The sequence below is a fragment of the Haliotis cracherodii genome, unplaced genomic scaffold (genome assembly GCF_022045235.1).
Source record: "Haliotis cracherodii isolate W230 unplaced genomic scaffold, xgHalCrac1.p SCAF_5, whole genome shotgun sequence".
Classification (NCBI taxonomy): domain Eukaryota; kingdom Metazoa; phylum Mollusca; class Gastropoda; order Lepetellida; family Haliotidae; genus Haliotis; species Haliotis cracherodii.
In genome coordinates this window covers 17,820,471-17,844,003 of record NW_027266308.1, presented here as the reverse complement: position 1 = coordinate 17,844,003, position 23,533 = coordinate 17,820,471, and the positions used below count along the sequence as shown (strand labels likewise).

The 23,533-nt window shown below is 40.0% G+C and overlaps 1 protein-coding gene and 2 pseudogenes across 1 annotated transcript in view; 1 reads left to right on the top strand and 2 right to left on the bottom strand.

Moving 5' to 3' along the window:
- LOC139444350 (uncharacterized) overlaps positions 1-23,533 on the bottom strand; it is a 254,046-nt pseudogene that overhangs the window by 180,590 nt on the left and 49,923 nt on the right.
- Positions 1-23,533, bottom strand: part of LOC139441974 (abscission/NoCut checkpoint regulator-like) — a 77,640-nt gene that overhangs the window by 22,400 nt on the left and 31,707 nt on the right. Inside the window, exons 6-8 of the mRNA XM_071222718.1 lie at positions 15,237-15,399; positions 12,162-12,413; positions 11,326-11,405 (exon numbers count right to left, since the gene is read on the bottom strand). Coding sequence (XP_071078819.1) covers positions 11,326-11,405; positions 12,162-12,413; positions 15,237-15,399 — 495 coding nt within the window. The remainder of the gene's footprint in view (positions 1-11,325; positions 11,406-12,161; positions 12,414-15,236; positions 15,400-23,533) is intronic.
- On the top strand, positions 16,773-18,337 carry LOC139442159 (uncharacterized; annotated as a pseudogene).

The window sequence follows — 23,533 nt, the reverse complement described above, 5'->3', positions numbered from 1 at the left end:
GCATTCAGGTTGAATGGAAATAATAGAATAATTGAAAAATTTACTTAAAATTGTATATTCATTAACTGTTTTGAAATTAACGCGATTAAAAAATAGGAGTGGTCATTGTTCGCATTAATGAAACTTCGCATTTATGTCTCCAAAGGATTATCAACAATAAGACGGCCTCACTGCACACTTGGATAGTGGAAATACCAACTTGAATATATACACAAACACGGTTTATTGAGCAGCACTTGTAACAAGTACATAACAATTTAGCGAGGTTAAATCTACAGGTAACCTAGCTCTACATTGAAAACACAGCACGGTATGTTTATCTCCATTCTACTATGACTAAATAAAACGTGAACTCTTTGGTGTTAGCAAATATACTGAGTGAAGTGGCATGGGTTGAGTCCAGTGTTTTGAGTGGATTATCGATCTGAATATCGATCTGCTTTGCAAGTCTTTTGCTCTACATTGCATGTCATCATTATGACGTCATATCGCTCATTGTGACGCAAAAGATATGACGTCACAGTAGTATGTAGGAAAGCGCCAAAATTCCAAGCTCTCTAGCTGTTGTCTCCAAAACATAAGTGCATTTCCTTTGTAGATTTCTATCGTGTTTTCTGCACAAAATGTATTGCCACACATCCTTTGAATATTGTAGTAACCGCATCTGTGCATTTTGTAACCTGTAATTGTAGATATGATTGTTTAGATATGCCTACTGACAATGACTGAAAAAATGTGCTATTCTATGAATATTAGCTTCCGCGGTGATGCGGCCGTCAAACCAGCTGTTTCAATCAGAGGGGATTATTGTGATTTAATAGCCTCTGACTGACCAATCAGAATCGAGTAAATTCCAAATTCATGGTAGAATGTCAATTAAAGTTTAAATCTGAAGGAAGGGATTTGTGCAACCCAGGAGGGGGGTTTAGGGGTTGCTTATATAGGAGTTTTTTAATTTGGAGATTTGGAATGAATTGCCAAGTGTGTGTGTATGTATGTGTGTGTGTGTGTGTGTGGGGGGGGGGGGGGGGGGGGGGGGGAGGAGGAGTGGAGAGAGAGACTAAGGAAGATGTGAGTGTTGAGTGAGTTGTTTCGTTTCTTTAATAATAATGATTTTTTTTTTTAATTTGTTTTGTTTTGATTATTTGTGAGTTATATTCGGTTAATAACATCTGTGTTAATTAGGTATTTGCCTAGGGCTTTAAAGTTGGATGTGTTATTTAGTGGGATTTTTTCTAGAGTTTACTCAGGAGTTTTAAGTTTAGTGTGTTTAGAAGTGTTGTTCTGTGTGTTGTTCTTGTAGCGTGGGCAGTGGATGAGTGCATGTTCTGTGTGTTGTTCTTGTAGCGTGGGCAGTGGATGAGTGCATGTTCTGTGTGTTGTTCTTGTAGCGTGGGCAGTGGATGAGTGCATGTTCTGTGTGTTGTTCTTGTAGCGTGGGCAGTGGATGAGTGTATGTTCTGTGTGTTGTTCTTGTAGCGTGGGCAGTGGATGAGTGTATGTTCTGTGTGTTGTTCTTGTAGCGTGGGCAGTGGATGAGTGCATGTTCTGTGTGTTGTTCTTGTAGCGTGGGCAGTGGATGAGTGCATGTTCTGTGTGTTGTTCTTGTAGCGTGGGCAGTGGATGAGTGCATGTTCTGTGTGTTGTTCTTGTAGCGTGGGCAGTGGATGAGTGCATGTTCTGTGTGTTGTTCTTGTAGCGTGGGCAGTGGATGAGTGTATGTTCTGTGTGTTGTTCTTGTAGCGTGGGCAGTGGATGAGTGCATGTTCTGTGTGTTGTTCTTGTAGCGTGGGCAGTGGATGAGTGTTGTTCTGTGTGTTGTTCTTGTAGCGTGGGCAGTGGATGAGTGCATGTTCTGTGTGTTGTTCTTGTAGCGTGGGCAGTGGATGAGTGCATGTTCTGTGTGTTGTTCTTGTAGCGTGGGCAGTGGATGAGTGCATGTTCTGTGTGTTGTTCTTGTAGCGTGGGCAGTGGATGAGTGCATGTTCTGTGTGTTGTTCTTGTAGCGTGGGCAGTGGATGAGTGTATGTTCTGTGTGTTGTTCTTGTAGCGTGGGCAGTGGATGAGTGTATGTTCTGTGTGTTGTTCTTGTAGCGTGGGCAGTGGATGAGTGTATGTTCTGTGTGTTGTTCTTGTAGCGTGGGCAGTGGATGAGTGTATGTTCTGTGTGTTGTTCTTGTAGCGTGGGCAGTGGATGAGTGTATGTTCTGTGTGTTGTTCTTGTAGCGTGGGCAGTGGATGAGTGCATGTTCTGTGTGTTGTTCTTGTAGCGTGGGCAGTGGATGAGTGCATGTTCTGTGTGTTGTTCTTGTAGCGTGGGCAGTGGATGAGTGTATGTTCTGTGTGTTGTTCTTGTAGCGTGGGCAGTGGATGAGTGTATGTTCTGTGTGTTGTTCTTGTAGCGTGGGCAGTGGATGAGTGTATGTTCTGTGTGTTGTTCTTGTAGCGTGGGCAGTGGATGAGTGTATGTTCTGTGTGTTGTTCTTGTAGCGTGGGCAGTGGATGAGTGCATGTTCTGTGTGTTGTTCTTGTAGCGTGGGCAGTGGATGAGTGTATGTTCTGTGTGTTGTTCTTGTAGCGTGGGCAGTGGATGAGTGCATGTTCTGTGTGTTGTTCTTGTAGCGTGGGCAGTGGATGAGTGTTGTTCTGTGTGTTGTTCTTGTAGCGTGGGCAGTGGATGAGTGTATGTTCTGTGTGTTGTTCTTGTAGCGTGGGCAGTGGATGAGTGTTGTTCTGTGTGTTGTTCTTGTAGCGTGGGCAGTGGATGAGTGCATGTTCTGTGTGTTGTTCTTGTAGCGTGGGCAGTGGATGAGTGCATGTTCTGTGTGTTGTTCTTGTAGCGTGGGCAGTGGATGAGTGTATGTTCTGTGTGTTGTTCTTGTAGCGTGGGCAGTGGATGAGTGTTGTTCTGTGTGTTGTTCTTGTAGCGTGGGCAGTGGATGAGTGTATGTTCTGTGTGTTGTTCTTGTAGCGTGGGCAGTGGATGAGTGCATGTTCTGTGTGTTGTTCTTGTAGCGTGGGCAGTGGATGAGTGTTGTTCTGTGTGTTGTTCTTGTAGCGTGGGCAGTGGATGAGTGCATGTTCTGTGTGTTGTTCTTGTAGCGTGGGCAGTGGATGAGTGCATGTTCTGTGTGTTTGGATGGGTGAAGAATGTTGGCTTTAGTTAGGGTTATTTTGAGTACTTTTTTGAGCTGACAGTTTGAGTTTTTGTATTTTGTTTGCTATTTTTTGGAGTTTTTTTGTTTTGTTATGCTTTTAATTTCTGATTTGGAAATTGGCAGATTAAGACTTATTTCTGGGAGTTTTAGTGAAAGTTTAGCTGCTTGGTCGGCATGTTCATTACCATAAATTCCTACATGTGCGAGTATCCAAACAAATTCTATCTGTTTGCCTGCTTTAGTTAGTTCATTAGAGCTTTTTAGCATTTGACTAATTAGTTTGGGGCGATTTTTAGTGTTTTTGGCCTTTAGGGCCTGGAGTCCACTGAGGGAGTCTGTGAGGATGAGGATGTTTTGGTGGGTTTTTATTTGTGGGTTTTGAAGGGCTGTGGCCATGACCATGAGTTTGGCCGTAAAGATAGATAGATTATTGGGGAGTCTGTAAGATTTTGTTTGTTTTAGAGATGTGGACGCTAAAGCCGGTGTGCTTTGAGGATGGATCAGAGGATCCCGCTGTGTAAATGTGGCACCAATTTAGCCATTTCTCGTGGATGTATGCTAATGAATAGTTTTTAGCGATGTTTGGATCTGTTTGTTTGTTTAGCGTGGAGGCAAGTGTGGTGTCTATTTTAGGGGTTTGGAGTTTTGGTGTGTAAATGTTTGAAGGTTTGGTGTTTTGTCTTAAATTATTTAGTTCGTGTCCATTTAGGGAGATTGTTATTCTTTGTGATATGGGGGTTAGTAGTGGGTTTATGCAGGCCAGCACTTGGTTTCTTGGGCTAATGTTGTTTTTAAGAATATTTTGGATGAGAGGGTTTGATTGGGCGGCCGCCCAGAAGTTTATAGATAATTGTTCCCTGCGTAATTCCAATGGGATTTCTTCTGTTAGAGCCTGCAGTGAAGTGCTAGAAGTGCTTAGGGCTTGGTACTGTATTGAGTTTAATTTATTGTTTAGTGAATTGTTTAGGGTATTGTAAATGGCGCTACTGTAGTCTAGTTTGATCGGATAAGATCGGATGAACTTTATGCCAGTCAACATATAAACTGTGTGTTGTTTTTAGGACAACACTGTTTGTTGTTTTTATGGAAGTGTTTTACTCAGTGCTAATAAACGGTACTATTTGCTGTTTGATTGGATTAAGGTAAGTGAGTGAGTGAGTTTCATTTTACGCCGTTTTTAGCAATATTCCAGCAAAATCATGGCGGGGGAACACCAGAAATGTGCTTCACATATTGTACCCATGTCGGGAATCGAACCCGGGTCTTCGGTGTGACGAGCGAACAGATTAAGGTAAGGATATGTATCATTCTACTGGGGATGGGGTGGGGGAAGTCGCATTGATTTTCAGTTGCATTTTTAGCTAGGGGTCAGCAGTCATATTAATTTGGAGACACATTAATTTCAAGATTTACAGTACCTCGCACTATGCAATTTCTTCCCTCTTCTTTAGATCATTGTGTGGAAACATGCAAAAACAAAGTTTCCAGCTTCTAAAAACATTTCCCCCTGAACACATCCTAGCATCGCCATAGACATCACCCAAACAAATGGGTCGCGCACTGCAATCCTGTGTGTTGTGACCTTACATGACTTGATCATCTGACTACCTCTGCCACATCATACTGTTTCTTAGTGCGGACAGGCTAGTGTAGCTGTGATAAGGGGATGTTTGGGAGGGCATATGGTGTGTGAGATAGGATAAAGTATATAAATATACAATCTAGTGTAAAATTTTCAAATCCTTAAACATATCCTATTTCAAACGATGCATTTATCCCACGGTTGGAACAGTGTGGCGGATGAAACTACTAGCTGGTATGAGACTACAACAGTGAGTTGTGCATGAGGAAGCTGGTGCTAAACAGTGAAACAAACACCTAGTTATTACACTTTAATAAAAGACAGGAACTTGTGAGTAGGTAAAAACACCCTTACAGGCGATGTTTTACCAGGCAGTTCACTGCTATCTATCAGACAACAGGGTGAGACAGCTTGGCATCTCCTTAAATGCCTCATTTAAGCTATCAATCATACCTGTGGGATTGAAATCATGCTAACATGAGAAGGGGAATGATTGACAATATCCATAACAGAATCTTCAAACCAATACTATGACATCATGTGCACAAGGCAGAGGTGAGCATGTAAGTGCTTGGGACACCGCCGAAACGGACATGCCTTGCGACGACTTCGATGTTGAAGATCTCTACAAATGAGACACTTTACCCTCCACTGGGTACTCAGTCTGGGAACCTGAATAACAATGACAATAAAAGGAGTGGCATTCCAATATATATTCAGTATGTACTGGATACGGAGTACTGTGCTGCAGGAGTGAGTACATGCATCGTCTATCTTTGCTGGTGGGTAGCCTGCAATTGTTGCGCCAGGACCAAGGGGCCAAATTGCTGCAGGCCCTGAAGGTTCGTGAGCAAGATGTCACACAGATAGTGGGAAGAAAAGACTGTGTCAGACTTCCAAACACAACACTCCATGACAGGGTGCAGTTGCTGTAGAGATGATGGCTCTAGTCTTGTGGACTGGATGTCACAGAAAAAGGCAATCTAGCGAAGGAATAGGCACGAAGCATAGTTGAACAGAGCCAGATAAAGACTGTGGTACAGGAGACTTCCGTAGTGAATGCCATAGAAAGTAGTAAGGAGAGTCTCTTATGGGAGTGGCGCCACAGCCTTGAGGTAGATGCAGCGAGCCCTTACCAGACATAAGGTGATGTCTTCATAGTCATCTGGGATCAAGATGGATGGCAACTATGGGATGGAGAACAGCTGGTCGGGTTGACCATTGAAACCCCAGATAGACCTTCCCATTGTGTGGTTGCATGTGGATCAGCTAAGGAAAAGGTCCGTCTGCAATTTCTAAAGGCCGGCGTTTCTCATGATCTGTTCCCATTCTCTTCTTCAAATGATGCCATAGATGTTGATATGATAGAAGAGGAAGCTCTCGGAAAAAAGAAATGTATAGGATAGGAGAAAATAACTTCACATCAGTGTAACCAAATGAAAAGCTGTAGTTGATTACATTGTGCTGCCACATGAACAGTTAAATATTGTGAAAGACTTCAAAGTTCATCTTATGACTGACATCGCATCGACAATTGATCAACAGGATAACAACATAACACCAGATCATTCTTACATAGAAATATCATTGGATCTGTTTGCTGCAAGTGATAATGATATCATCCATAGAACAGAAGAGACAAAGCCTAGTATATGTGACAAGTTTAATACAAACAATCTCCCAAGTAACTTTTTTAATGATGAAAACATTACCAAGAAAGTGAATGAGACAATTTCTAAAATTGAGAAGCAACTAAGTGAAGAAAGAAGTGTATCTGAAGCCTATCAATCTTTTACAGACCTAATATATGAGGAAATGGGTGAAAAATTAAAGAAAATGGGTAGTAGAAGAAAAAATATCAAAAGAAGATTTAAATCAAGGTTCAAACCATATTGGATTGAAGATCTTCAGGGAAAATGGGACTGTATGTTTGAAAATGAAAGACTGTGGTTATCTTGTTCAGGTTCACAACACAATAAAAGAGCTTTAAGAAGAGATTATGTTGGTAAAAGAAAACTATTTGACAAGCTTCTAAGGAAAACAAAGAGACTGTATCAAAATCAACAAAGAGATGAACTGTTATCTATGTGTGAAGAAAACAAAAGTAATGAGTTCTGGAGAGAAATTGGTAAACTTGGGTTATCAAATGATAGGAAGAAACAAATTCCCATGAAGATGAAGTTAGACAATGAAGAAATCACATCTGATGCAGACACTGTATCACAACACTGGAGAGACTCATATCATTCATTGTTTTCTGCTAATGAAGAAAAGAGCAGTAAACTGTTTGATGGTGAATTTTATCAAAATATAATAAAAGAATTAGCTCAATTGAAGAAAACAGAAGAAGACAGAGATATCTCAAGTTTAAATGAACCTATTTCATTCAGTGAGGTTGAGATAGCTGTTAATCATCTCAAGAAAGGTAAAGCTGTTGGTTTGGATAATATTCCTGCTGAAGTCCTACAAAATAATCACTGTATTAAGCAACTCCACAAATTAATACACTTTTGTTTTGAGAATTCAGTTGCACCTAATGAATGGAATAAAGGAATCATAAATCCTATTCCAAAGTCAAATAGTGATCCACTTGACCCACTTAGCTATAGAGGAATAACTCTGTTATCTATTCCATGTAAGGTATACACAGACATCCTAAATAGGAGGATTCAATCCTGGTTAGAAGATAATAATACATTAGTAGAAGAGCAGAATGGATTCAGACAGAATCGCAGTTGCATAGATCATGTTTATGCACTTTACAACATCATCAATATGAGAAAGTCCACTAAAAAGTCAACATTTGTGTGTTTTGTTGACATAAAGAAGGCATTTGACTCTGTTGACAGGCAATGCTTATGGTTCAAGCTTATGAAGTGTGGTATAAAAGGAAAAATTCTTCAATGCATACAGTCACTCTACAACAATGTGCAATGCACAGTTAAATTAAATGACTTGTATACAGATCCATTTGATGTGAATTATGGTGTTAAACAAGGCTGTAAATTATCCCCAACTTTATTTTCTATTTACATCAATGATCTTGCTGAGGAATTGAAAGGTTTACAATGTGGAATTGAAATAGAGAACTATATGTTATCTGTTCTCCTATATGCGGATGACCTAGCATTAATCGCCCCAGATGAAGATTCTCTACAGAAAATGCTATGTATACTCAGTGAATGGTGCAGAAAGTGGAGGTTAGAAATAAACTGTGAGAAAACACAAGTTGTGCATTTCAGACCCAAGTCTACAATCATTTCAGATTACCAGTTTAAATGTGGCTTAAATGTTGTACCATATACTGAGAGCTATAGATACCTGGGCATCTGGTTGAATCAACATATGGACATGCATAAGACTGTAAAAGAACTTTGTAAATCTGCCAGTAGAGCACTATCTGCATTGTACACTAAATTTAGAAGTTGTGGTGGGATGTCCTATGAAGTGTATACCAAGTTGTACAATACCCTTATCAAGCCTGTTTTGTTCTATGGAGCTGGTATATGGGGGATTAACAAATACTGGGAGGTGCAAGTCATCCAAAACAAAGCTTGTAGATTTTTTCTAGGAACCGGTCAAAATGCATCTAACTTGGCGATTCGCAGCGATATGGGATGGTCATCAAGTGATGTGGATCAAAAGATAGAATTATTTAGACAATTCTTCAGATGTGAATCAATGCCAGATAGCAGAATTCCAAATATTATTCATAAGTGGGCAATGTATCAAAGTAAATCTCTTGATAAAAGAACTGAAATGCTGATACGAGACTTAAATGTGGATGGGATTATCAGTGACAGTGACAATAACAAGAAAAAAGTGAACTTACTGAAGGATATCTTGAAAGAGAAAGATAGTGAATCATGGTGTAAACAAGTGTGGGATGATGAGAACAAACCAAATGGTAACAAGCTAAGGACTTTCAGACTTTTCAAATTTGATGTGAATGAGAGCCACTATGTGAAATGTGTGAAGCGAAGGGATTATCGAAGTGTTTTATCTAAGTTAGGTGTGGTAACCTCCCTCTATTAGTCGAAACAGACCGCTATTCCAAGCCACCTATTCCTTTAAATGATAGAACATGTAAATTTTGTGCAGAAAAAAATAATTATGTTATTGAGGATGAATCACACTTTTTGATAGATTGTTTTGTATACAGTGACCTGAGATATCAACTACTACACAAGGCAGCTAAATTAAATCAAGACTTTTATTATTTTAATAGCATTCAGCAATTATCTTATTTGATGCAAGAAGTGATTTTACAGCCGCTTTTAGCAAGCACATTATACAGCATGTATAGAAGGAGAGTGCATCTCTTCTAGTCAAACATTGTATGTAATATTTTTATTTTGTGTTTTATATTTAATAATGTTATATGTTTTAAATGCTTTTAGAGTGTCTCATAAGCCCCAGAGGCTGGATATTGTACTTTTAATGGCAACTTGCTTTTGTTTAAAATGTGTTTTATGTACAATATGTGACACTTAAATAAACATTTCTTCTTCTTCTGTATTCTCTTGTACTCAATTCGTGGCTAGGGATAACAAAGAAGTTGTTCATCCATATATCTAATCCTTAGTGAGAAAGAGAATGATGTGGTCACAACACACAGGATTACAGTGTGTGACCCATTTGTTTGCGTGATGATTATTATGACAGACAGACAGTTTATTCAGTATTTTAGGCCCATAGTACAATGCAGATTGGATATTAACATTGTCACATGATGTACATGATCAGATTTTAAATCAAGTTAAACATTCCTCATTTTAAAGACATGTTTTAAGAAAACAGAAACAGCATGGATCATATCAGGATTTTCAGAGTTTAGCTTTTAGTTTTAGATTAGTCTTTAAAAGTACCTTGCAACATGGGGAGAAATTTATACCTTAAATGGGAATACGTTTCACAACTAAGTAAGACATGGTATTCATCCTCTACTTCTCCAGATGAACAGTTTGTACAAATAGAGTTAATAATATCACCGTCTTTGGACCTGCGACATATATTTACATTAAAATTATGCAATGAAATTCTAAGTTTACAATAAGCTCTGATTAAACTTTTATCATTTAAACAAATTAAATATATTTCAGTTTGTATCAATGATTTTACTTTGCTGTAATTGCTGAGATAAAGTGATTCAGAAATACTTTGGTGCCACTGTTGACACAATATATCCTTCAGTCTTTACTTAAATGAATATGAAAATAACCACATCTTGAGAAATCCATACACATGGAAAGCCACTAACAAATGATAGATTTCTCACATCTGAAACCCAATTATTTTTTCCATTATCATCATGTACCTTTAACATTTCGTAACACTGATATGGGTATCTTTTAGGCATCATTCTAAGTAACTTAATCCAATACTTAATTACCCTTAATTGGCGGGCTACAAAAATATTATTACGGCCTGTTTACTTTGGATCAAGGATTGCCTTATTTGAGGCAAACTTACCAACACCTAGAAAACATTTGAAATATGAAGTGTGAACTTTTTCAATTGCAGCGTAATACTTAGCACCCCATATTTCAGAACCATACAAAAGTATAGGCATAATTTTGCCTTAAAAAATAGCACATGCTGTGAAAAAAGAAACACGACTATTTTTCCTGAATAAATTATAAAGAGGCATAATGGCTTTTGACGCCTGATTGCTTACAAGCTATAGACCATGACAATCTAGAGGAGAACATAAGACCTAAATATTTATAGTGACTACATTCAAGGCAGACAAAACAAGAAACCACTTTTCATGTTTTGCAACAATACCACCTTTTCTAAAAACTACAACATTGGTTTTATTCAGATTTACTTCAAGGCTCCATTTTGAACAGTAACTCTGTTTCAGATTTAACTGTTTTTGCAAGCCATTTACAGAATAGGAAAAAAATTACAACATCATCAGCAAAGAGGAGCAGCATAATGTCCATTATTTCTTGTGTTACAAATATCCCATGTTGACAACTATTTTGCAACTCTATAGCAAGTTCATTTATGAAAAATATAAACAACAACAGACTTAAAACACAACCTTGTCATACACAGGAAGATGTTATAAAGCAGTCCGTTTGTTCATTATTGATCTTTATACATGCGCTGACTGACGCATACATGTTTTTTCCAAGTACAGACATTTTACAATGACATCCCTTAGTAAGAAGTAAATACATCAATTTTTTCCTATTAACATAGTCAAAAGTTTTTTTAAAGTCAATAAATATACACAATAAAAACGACCTCTGGTTCTGCACAAATATTTAGAACAAAGAGCTTGTAAAACAAACAAGTTATCAACAGTAGAGTAGTTTGGTGATTATTATGATGGTTATGGTGATTATGGTGTGAAGTTTCTTGAAGCTAGATACTTTGTTTTGACATGTTTTCACACCATGATCGAAAGAAGTAAGAAATGCATCATCTGAGAATGGATACGATAAAAAGTAGTGCCTTTCTGGTCATATTTTGTCCTTCTATTCAGGTGTTGTGGGTTAGCAGATCTGTAAAACATCATCTAAAACCACACCACAAGCTGAGTCTCTATGTATATGAACCTGGTGAGATGAGTACCTGTTTGATGATCTTCTTGGCTGCGAACTCCTCATCATCACTGTCCTCATAATGCTCATTGTCTTCCTCTGATGTCTCACCTACACAATAGAGGTCAAGTGAATGAGGAATTGTTTAAAGCACATCACAGTATATATAAATATAATGCAGTATTCCATATTCATCTCAGCAGCCTGCAAATAATCAAATCTGAACAAGGGAAGCCCGTGAAGGCAACAATCCATGCTTCAAGGAGTTGATAGTAGGCAGTAAATATTTCCTTATTCAGTATGTATGGGGAGGGGTCAGTTGTCAGTTAATTTTGGTGCCTCGGTAGTCTTTATATTTTTGGCTTTGTAAAAACATCATGAACAGCTTTTCTGAATGGCTGATCTGTTCTTACATCTGCACTAATTGATGAAAAAGATGACCTTGTAAAGAAGGTCAACATAACCATCTGTTCATTAGTTGAGTTCAGTGGCAACTAAAGAGTCTTGGGAACATATTCTGGGTAGGGTTGGTGGGGTAGGGGGTTGTTGGTGATGAGAAGTTTTTGATGCACTAATGTACTGAAAATAATGACCCTCTCTTAAAGTTTGTCATATTTGGGGATGACCCTCTCCATGTCCATGAACATCTTTAACATGCCCCTCCCCGAAAACAAAAAATGCAAAAGCACTTCATATTTTATCATAAAATGTCCATTTTTCATGCCCCTCCCCAAATATGTGTATTATTCTTAATGCCCCTCTCCTTCAGAGTTTCATATACTTTGGTGACCCTAGCCTGACTCCCTCTGACCCACCCCTCCCTATAATAAATGACTGGCCCCTAATGTAGAACCAAACACAATCAACCTTTTGCATTCCTCTTTTTCTTCAGTTCGTTCAGTCTTTCCATAATCTCTTTGTCTTTCTGCAGACCTTCCACAGCTTTCTGGGCATCTAGCTCCATCTCCGTTGCCATGGCAGAGATCAGATTGTTGACATCATCCAGACTCAGCTCCCGACTAGATCGACCACCAGTGGCAGTGCGGATGTTCTTTGTGTACGGCTTGTGGGGGCCAGAGGTCTCTGAATTCAGGTTGTTGCAGGCAGACGACTTCCGGTCTGTTGTGAAGAACATTAATTGTGTGAATGTTGTTTTATGACACAGGAAACATATGATGCAGAAAATGAAACATATTACAAAAGAGAAAAAAGATCCTAATGTATGAAGTGATGCACAGAAGGTTGAGAAACAGTTTGTCTTTTGTCAGGGAAGTGACTGTACAGCAGGTTTTAGCCTTAGAAATAGACAACTGGGTCACACATGCCTTACAGACAAACACAGAAGTGTTTAACCTGTGTGAGAGTTGAGTGTATACTCATGGGCATAATGTGTGCTAATCCTCAATGAAATTAAGTATGCAGAGTTGGTTGGAATATGCATGGAGAATATATGGAGACCATGAGCAACTTGTGACAGCTTCAGTCTGCTTCTGTGCATGCATGTGTTAGTAACACATACATAAGAATCGCTAAATATATCTCAATACTTCAACTAAACATCAAACTGTATTATATGTTTGTGTGTGTTTGTTGTTTATTGCATTCAGCCAGTAACTAATTAAATATCCTGTTTGGACTACAGTCCGTTTGACTCCAAATGAGAACGATGAATTGCAAAATAACTCGAAATCCAGAAAAGTGTATGAAACATCAATACGGTACTTGACCATGAATACCCTGTACCCAACAAAATCTGAATATTGTTTAATTTAAGACCCATGACGGATGAAGTTCTTTAAGAAACTATCATGTAATTTTGTATAGAAATGTGTACATGACACGTAGGGGGACAAACCGTGGAAGGCACAGCGCAAGCACGGTCTGCATGTGCTACACAGTGACCGTGTTCATTCAATGACAAGATGCGCTACTCAGCAGATGTTAAACAGTTGATGTTGAATGTGTATGATTTCTTTAGAAGTGAAGCAGAAAGAGCAAAGCCTTTTTATGCAATTAATAAATTCTTGAAACGAGCTTCAAAAGCTCTTGGTATGTCCCCTCAGAAACTTAAAAATGTTGTTAGTCGACGAGATACAAATAGTCAGGCCAAGGAGGTAGGGAACATGTCAAAACCACGCAAGGTTCATAAATTAGACAGTCTTCAGAGGTATCAAGTCAGACGTGCAATTGTTAAACTGCACTCAGAAAATAAGTACCTGTCCCTAAGAATTTTGAAGAAACACCTTGAAACTGACTGAAGAAAACTGGAGAACATAGGGCTGTGTTGTGTGAACGGTCTGACATTGTTCGTCTCCGAAATTATTACCTTCGTACCATCAAGCAGAAACGTGAAGAAGGATATGAGCCCGTCTTCTTAGATGAGACATGGGTAAATGCGTCACACACAGCCAGCAGTCAGTGGGTACCCAGTGGTGACTGTAAGGAGTCTGGTTGAAAGTTACCCATGGGAAAGGGTGAAAGACTCATAGTTTTCCATGCTGGTTCTGCTAGTCAGGGTTTTCTCCCAGACTGCGACCTCGTCTTTAGAGCCAAGGCCAAAGACAACAGTGACTACCACACAGAAATGAATGGCAATGTATTTCTGGAGTGGGTGAAAGATAAATTAGTCCCTGCTTTGCCTACCAATTCTCTCATTGTCATGGACAATGCACCGTATCATAGTGTGCAGGATCCAGAAAGCAAGACCCCAACCTCTAATAACTGTAAAGGAGACATGGTTACTTGTCTGCAACGGAGGAACATTACCTTTCCTTCTCGAGCGACGAAACCACAGCTCTATGAAATCATCAAAACTATGAAACCTGACCCTGTGTATAAAGTTGACAGTTACATCAAGGGTCAGGGTCACGCTGTCTTACGACTGCCACCTTATCACTGCGACCTGAATCCAATCGAGTTGGTATGGGGCATCGTCAAGGGTGACGTTGGACGATCGAACACAACGTTTAAATTATGAGACGTTGAACAACTCGTAAAGGAATCCCTTGGTCGGGTAACAGTAGAAACATGGAGGCGTTGTGTGGCCACAGTCGTTGATGAGATAGAGCCACGTTATTGGTCACAAGATGGACTACGGCCAGCAACAGTCCAACATATAATAGTGGCAATCGGTTCAGGCACCAGCAGTTCCGACGACGAGATCTATGGCATGAGCGAGTCAGATTTCGACTGAAATTATCATGAGACGGCCACTCTAACGCTCTGTCATTTCCCCTACAACAGAAAGTGCAGTACATGCGTGCTTGCGCTGTGCCTTCCACAGTTTGTCCCCCTACGTGTCATGTACACATTTCTATACTAAATTACATAATAGTTGCTTAAAGAACTTCATCCGTCATGGGTCTTAAAATAAACAAAATTCAGATTTTGTTGGGTACGGGGTATTCATGGTCAAGTACCGTATTGATGTTTCATACACTTTTCTGGATTTCGAGTTATTTTGCAATTCATCGTTCTCATTTGGAGTCAAACGGACTGTAGACAATGCAGTGACTGACTTAATGAGCATTGATCTATTCCATTGGGGTACAATGTTTAAACCAAGTCAGACCTTGTCAACCTCCCTTGTCAACAACAACAACAACAACAACAGATGCATCTATAGTTTAACAATCACTGACAGACACTGAGCTTCCATTCCATCATGTCGGTTCCTACTTATAAAATATAACACCTACAATAGTAGCTTTGATATTTGGTCATCTTAACAGGGTGTCGCAAAACTTTCCAGACAGATATTAAGGCTATTGTTAGCCACTAGCAGTAATTTCATGGCGCAACACTTTCCAGATCTACAGTACCAATCATCCCTGGAACATAATGGACCACGGCATTCATCAGGTCAACAGTCAGGTCAAGGTTGTTGTTTTGTGTGTTCACCAGCAAGAAGAAACTGCCAGTGCTGGTACACTGCCCTCTCACCTCCTGCTCCTTTCCTTGGTGGCTCATCCTTGAACCTCACCAGCCTGTCTTCCACGTCCTTTGCAGGGTCACATTTAGCATCAATCTCTACCTCATCTGCAATCTCATTCAGTAGTTCATCTACCTGTTGTTGCTGGGGTCTCCTGTCCGGGGGGTGGTAGTACTGAAACAACACACATTATCAGCTCCACTGAAGGACTGGAATCAGAGAATAATCCTGAAGACACAGAACTACATCTTTTTCTTTGAAAGTGATGGTTCAGCAATTTTATATTCTTTAGCATTTTAGAAGCTGTAGTATCAATGGGTACAGATGCTAGTACCTTTATTAAGAAAGTGTACCAAAATGTTGCGTGGACAGAATAAGTCTGTCTTCATCCATATTAACACTTATATTCAAATACATAACTCATCAGGCAAACAGGTGATTGAAAGCATGAAGCATCAATCCACATGATCAGGCACAATGACACACAATCAGCCAGGTCACACATGTTAACCACCAGTTCTCATTAGTCGTCTCAAGGCCAGTCATGTCATTACAGCTTTTTGAAGAGGAGGTGTTAATTTGAGTGTTGGGTGGCAAGATGAACTTCTGGATCTGTGTATTGGACTTATTCTATCTTGGAAACCTTATACAGACTCTAATGAGATGAAGTTCATTGTATGTTATTGAAGATTCATTCAGGTCATGTCAACAAGCACTGATAAAATGTATTTTTTTTAACGCTAAAAAATATCATTTATACTTATCCTGATTCATACTACTGCTTATCTCAACACATTTCTTAAAGGTACAGAAATGTCCATAACTGTGTTCCTGGAGAACAGTAAAAAACAACCTCACCTGAAAGCACCCCTGGTCTGTGCATGAGCACCGGAAACAGGCGACCAAGTTGATATACTCGTCACTCTCTCTTTCCCTTACCTAATGGCCAAAACACAGAGGAAGAGAGGAGGGCTGTGTGGGTGCAATAGCGTATGAGTCAGGATAGGCATAAATGATATTTTTACCCTAAAAAATATATTTATCCCCTATCCTGACTCATGCTATTGCTTGAATCCCACAGAAGGTGGTGGGTTCCACCTGTGTGCATGGTTCAGATAGAGATCTGTTCTAATAACCCTTTGGGAACATGCTATTCTTCTTATATCATTATAGGGTACCACCTCCTTCTTGTTATGGGAGGAGTAAATCTAATAGATTTTGAAGGTTTTGTAAAGTTTGCTAAAGAAAACATTTTCCCTGCTTACTTTAAACGATTAGAGTGTTAAGAGAAGGTCATAAACTACCAATATGTTGCTTTCACTCATGCCCTGAATTACATCGTAAAACAGGAGAGCATTGCTTATGGGACAGTAACCTGATGTCAATATGTCTGAATGATAATGGATGAGGCCTTGTAGGAAGGCCTTACATGCCAAAAACAGACTGACCAAACTGAAGGAGGTACACAAGAAGAGACTCAACCCCCAGCCTCTGTTCATCGAATGACAATTTAAAGACATATGAACAGATGCTTATAGCAGAACATCATGGATACCACAGAGAGTGTAACCAATCGCTTCTCTTCATACTCTGAACCCTCAGGATCATCAAGTTCCAAACCAAGCAGGAGAAGTTCAGGAGACCATGTATTGTTTACTCCTGACTGCATTTTATGCAATTCAGAAGGGAGGAAAAAAATCAGGGTTAAGGGAACACGGACCACTGTGGGGCTGAGTCAGTTTCAGTATGATGGACTCATTACAGGCGACGGCCGAGAAAAGAGGTGATGAAAAACTTCTTACAAGGATTTGAGGGCAAGACTTGTTCGCCTGCGAAGCAAAGTACCACAAGTCATGTAGAGTGAAGTACTCACAGAATCCTGATAAATGGAGGAGTACAAATGATGAAGACAAATGAAATTCACAGAGGTCCATAGTATAGCATTTGATGCTGTATGTAATGTGATCGACATGGATATCCTATAGCAGAAGAAGGAAACATCAACTCTATTGTCAACACATATTATTCGGTCACCAGATGCACCATCATTGTTTTATTCTGAATTTGATAACTTTGATTAATTGCTGAACAACCTAACTGAAATGGGTTCAGTTCATACTGCCCATGGTATCATGCTACAGGATATAGAAGGCAAACCAGAGGATCATGGTGGCACACATGTAGACATCCCTTCTATCCCGAAGGATAATACTACCAAACAACGTTCACTGAACCTCACTCCATCTTAAAATCTGACAGACTGCTATGTCACCCAGCGAGGAGAGCAAGCAGTGGACATATCCTGATGGTGAGGATACCTACCATGAACACATATTGTGGGTGCTGATATGGTTGAAAAGTTGTTTGTCACATCAGGAAGTGCCTGGGTAGACTGGTTTCATATCTCTGTCTGGTAAAGTTCCTGAGAGTTCGACAACAATCGACTACTATACCATTATTGGCAGTCCAATCAACGATTAAAAGATGGTACGCTATGCTGAAAATGCTACCAATGAAGTCAACCAGTGCTACATCATCACCACATTCGACTTAGGTGTATGTATGAAAGCATATCCCCTCATCTGGAATAACCAAACTAAGTACGAGAAGCACATTTTCCTGATCATAACATTGGATCTAGTTTGTGCATACATGGAAATGATAGGAAAGAAAATTAATGGGTCAGGTCTCTTTGACATATTGTTGGAAGCAGGCTTATTTGCCTCGGATTCCATCGCAGGTGTTCTTTCAGGGAAACATTACAACAGAGCTATGCACTGCCGAAAGGTCTTGTTGGAATGCCTTGAGAGACTCCTAATAACTCAGTACCGGTATGTAGAAAGTTGGGGTGAAGTTTGAAGTACTGTCTTTGTTATCTGGGCAATCAAACCAAGTTCTAGATAATTTGCTGCATGCCCCATCTTCAGACACCCTAGACACAGCTCTTGCGGACAATGCAGTAAAGAAAAACTTCAAAGGATTTCATCAACATCACAATGACATTAGAACAGGACATCAAGGAAAGATGGCTCAACTGTGGCTATCATACAAGGATTGTGTTTCTAGGTTTGTCAGCATCATACCCTTGCTCGTGGGTTTCAGCGAAAATTGAAACCAAAACGAAACGTGCAATGAAATTTATGATGATGTGAGCAGTGCCTGAGAACAAAGATTATTATTTTTTTTAGCCTTATGTGCCTATTCTGTTGAGGACTGGACCACAGTCCTGAGGCTGTCTGGCCCTGTAAATGAGCACCCCACCCATGCAGGGAGGCATCTACGAACAGGCGTAAATTAGATAAGGAAACACCTCCTAAGACGTTTGACTCTATTGTCCACCAGTTGAGATGGTAGAGTGATGGCTGCATACGGGTCTGGGCATCTGATGTGAGCAAACCCTGCAACATCTGCCACTGGCTAGAGTGTATGTGGCTGTTGAAAAGCGGTTAGCAGATTGTTGTCTACAAGGATGTAAATGATGAAAAATCAACTACCGGGTGGCTTCTAGTCGTGTCATGTCTGGAAAGGATGTGGAAAATAGTGTTCGTAAGCAAACCACTACCAGCTACCAAGTAGACTAAGCACTCCTAAACCGATGGCCAAATTAAGGTACGACGCCGCACAGATGCTCCCATTCTTATGTCGAGGTGACGATGAAGGGAGGTGCCTCATACTCCGTGTGTGCCCCGATACTGTGCAGGTTGACACCAGCGGTCTACTGAAGTTAGTGTTACGGCATTACGTAAGCATACCAGTAAGCATGCAAACCAATCTGGTACAATGACCCTGCACCTTTCCCATTAAGTTGGTTGACCTAATTATGGTGTTTACAGCCAGAGTTCTTGACCCGTGACATTTAATTCACCCTGCGTATTAACCTCCAACCCCGCAATATGCCGGAGGTGAGGTTCGAGTTCCACACAACGGACAGTCCATTGTGAACTGTGTGGTAAACTGCCAAGTTGTGTTTCCAATTTCTGCATAGGACGTGTTTCTTGGCCGGCACAGGCACAAATTGATCTCCATGAAATTTGTGATGCCTGGCGTTGACCTGTGTACGATGATCCCAACAGGTTGTTACCCGGTAGCTCATGATACTTCTGTCACATGTCTAACCAATCTTGAAAGTGTAAGGTTTGGTACTTGCCATTCAATCCATCATCTGGGCTAAACTGAGATACCACAGATAAATCCCAATCCTCGTCCGATTCACTTTCAGAAGCCGGTGGCGGCTTCTGGTGCGGTGCACAGGCCTCACTCTCAATGAGTGCTTGGCCGAAATCGCTGAGTGAGAGCTGTTATGTTTTTGCCTTATTTTCATAAACAACAGGATCATACAGCTTGGGTTCCATCTTTACTTGTTGACAAGCTTACAGAAGTTAAATCGAGAGCATGACATGTGACGTCATTACTCTAAGCCAACCGCGAAAGGCCATGTGAGAATACGATACATAACATAAACAACACTCGTTCCCTTTTAATGTACAACCCAATTATGAAATAAACAATTGGTGCAAAACGGGAAAGAGTAACGATAAAAGCTTAATCACGCCACCAGTTTTAAGATAAATGTTTGTTAACACTTTAAAGTTCAGTTCACACTGCAACAGTTTATTGTCACATACTCTCTCTCTCTTCTCTTCTTTCCATGATAATTCTTTGTAGACTAGGTTGTAGAAGATGTAGTCTAGTTTTGATTTGTCATTACATCAGTTGCTCTGCAGGGGATCTTTCTGTCATTGAACGGGGCGTAGACCTGTATTTGATCAACATTCTTGTTAACTGTGCTGGTACATCTTTTCCTTCCGACATTTCGAGATTGTTTTTCAGGATTTGAACAAACCGTTTAGCAGCACCTATGGTTTGAGGATGATACGGAGTACTTCTCTTGTGTTGAATGCCATTTATTGTCATGAATCTAGAAAATTCGTCTTATTTGAATTGGGGGCCATTGTCAGATACTAGTACATCAGGTATTCCATGAGTTGAAAATATTTGTCGTAGCACAGCAATTGTCTAGGAGACAGTTGTACTTGTCATGAGAAGAACTTCAGGCCATTTTGAGTAAATATTGACCTTTGAACTCTGCAAAATCAAGGTGAACTATCTCCCATGGTTTCGTTGCAATAGGCCAATCATGTGTTGGTGCTGTAATTGGCATATTTCTTGTTGAAACACCCTGCCTACAATTTTTCACCAGATTTTCAATGTCATTGTCAAGTGGTGGCCACCACACAAAACTTCTCGTAACACTATTAATTAGTATTATTCCAACATGTTCACTGTGTAGTTCTTCTAATATCTTCTTTCATAATGTTGGTGGAACAACAACACGTAGTCGCCATCATAAAATGATCCACGATTGGTTGAACTTTGTCAGAGGATGGGGTACATTCTTGTCAATCTTGTGCCTCAAATATTCAATACATAAACTGACACTTCACAGCTTCGATTTTGATGCCATATTCTTCAAGTTGTGATAGAACATTGAACAACTTTCTTAGGTGAATCTTTCCCTCTTTACCTGCAACCTCAATATCGTCTTGAAATGTGACTGTACTTTGAAGACCCTGCAAAGTCTTTCCCATATTTCTTGAAATATTGCTGGGCAACTTGCTATTCCAAGGGCAATCAATTGTGGCATAGAGTCCTTTGTGTGTGTTGATTACTGGTAACTTTCAACTGATGATTTGGTTGGTTGGTTTGTTGTTGCCACACTCAGCAATATTCCAGCTATATGATGGCGGTCTGTAAATAGTCGAGTCTGGACCAGACAATCCAGTGATTGATATCATGAGCATCGGTCCACGCAATTGGGATCGATGACATGCTTCAACCAAGTCAGCGAGCCTGACCACCTGATCCCGTTAGTCGCCTCTCACGACAAGCATAGTTGCCTTTTACAACAAGCAAGGGTTGCTGAAGACCTATTCTAACCCGGGTCTTCAACTGATGAAAAGCTTTAGTCAAGTCAATCTTGCTGAACACAGTACTTCCAGCAAATGTTGCAAACAGGTCAGCTGGCTTTGGCAGGGGGTATTTATCTACTTCAATATTTGGATTGACTGTTACTTTAAAATCCCCCCAGATTCTAACTTCATTTGTGTAGCCCATTCACTTGTTGTAACTTTGGATATCACCCCTTCCCCTTCTAATTTATCCAATTCTGCTTAAACTTTAGCTCTGAGTGAATACGGCACAGGTCTTGCCTTCATGAACTTTGGCTTTGAATTTGGTTTCAGTACAATTCTAGCCTTAATGTCCTTAATGGTTCCTATTTCAATGCTTGTATCCATTACTGGCCAAGAATTGTTGGGGCCTTTTACATCAGCTACATGCAATGGCAATTGCTATCATATACAATTTCAACATCGGCAATTCCCAGCAAAGGAATAATTTCTAAGGAATATGTCTTGAAAACTGTTGACGTTGGTTTTAATTTCACATCAGCCAACTTCTCTTCATACTCTTTTCGTGTGCAAGTCTTTGTAATTCAGCAACGTATTCGCTTACAGTTTCTGTTTCATTTTAGTTTCTTTGATAGAATTTGTAACACTCTGCAATCGTTCTTGGGGCCAAATGAGCTTTCAAAGAAGTGATAATGTCGTGGTAGGTTATCCATCTGTGATGTATCTATGTACAGCGCTGTACATAGGTTGTGCTACCGGTAGGTGGTGCAGCTCTAAGCTGACCCAGCCTTGATAACTTGAAGAGACTTTCATGCAACACGCCAAGTCTCATGGTTGTGCTGGTGGAAGTAGCGCTGGTGTTTCAGGCATACTGACCAACCATGATGCTTATCAAAGTTAGGTTAGAACCACTCACGCCAGATCACAGTATATCAACGTCAGTCTCAATATGGCTGATATGTTGTCAAGCAGCATAGGGTAAACCAAACACCATGAGGTCAGGCCTGCTGAGGTACTGAAAAGTGAAAAACTGATAAACTCGACACAGGAAGCAGTTACTGGTACTCTCGTCGGGACAAGCGGCATCCAAAATAGATGTACTCAGAGCAGAATAGGCGGGTAGAAACCCGTTTGGAAAGAGGCAATCATATTTTTGAGCCAGTAATGAAAAGTCAGGGTCAAAACCACCGCAAACAAAGTGGTAGGGTACAAACAACAAGGTAATGTTGCTTTTCAGTTGTTTATCAAGTCCTAAAATCAAGGAATACAATTGAATCTAAAGGAACTGCCGAAATATCCTTTGACTCCTGTGCCTTACAGTATCGGGACTGCAGATGGTTTCCTAGTGTAATAGGTGCCCTTTAAAGCCTTTTAAAAGGCGCCCAGTGACAGTAGAAGTACAAAAATAGTTGAGAAAAGGTCTGATGTTCTTCTGCGGTGCTTGCATTGTGTTCTCTTCTCCCTCTGCAGTATTCTTTTGTCTTTATGTTCTAGGAGGCTCCTGACCAGGTTACCAATTCTAATTATAGCACAAAGAGCGAAGTTGGATTTAAAGTTTATTTAACAAAAAAACAACAACAGGGGCAAAATCCTTCTCCACTTAACTATAACCTACGTAATTTTCCACCTTCCCTCCCTAAGTAAACCAATTCAACCTTCTTACTTAAACTTGTTCTATTTTACCACCCCGCTATCTTAACTCCGGAAAGGAAAACGTCTCCAAAACAAACCTATTCACTCGCTACTATATATTTTTCCCCCACCTGTACCTCCTAATCTAAAATCCCAACGAAATCCCTATGATAAATATGCACGCAAGATGGAGAATTATGAAAATTCTCTTTGACACTGGCACTGGTAACAAGAAAAGGTTGACTGATGTCGGGAACTTGCTCTGTCCCATACTCAGCAACACTGTACTGTGTTGGTGGCAATGCATGCATACTACAAGTGACTTGAAGGGACATGGGAAGGTAAAACCACTGAAAATTCTGTCAAGGATGCCACAAAAATTGGGTGACATGCCATGTACCCATTGACCTCATGGATGAACTTGATGAGTTTACATGAGCTTTGCATGGGAGATCTCGTATGTGGAATGTTAATGATCAACACTACCTCAGAATGATTGATCTGTGTGCCAAAGATGATCATCCATGATTTGGCCCCTCTCGCAATGTTGATATGGGAACCCTTCCTCCCTGTCGAGCAACACATTAGGAGAGTCAATTATCAGGTTGGTATTTGGAAGAGGGCACACACTGCCAATCCTGATTGTTCTTCTCTATAGTAGATAGATCTATATAGCCAATTCAGAGAACAAGTAAGACTGAAGACTGTTGTGTAAGTTTATATCAAAGTTCAGTTCATATTTCATAGTGTTTACAGTTGTTGAACAT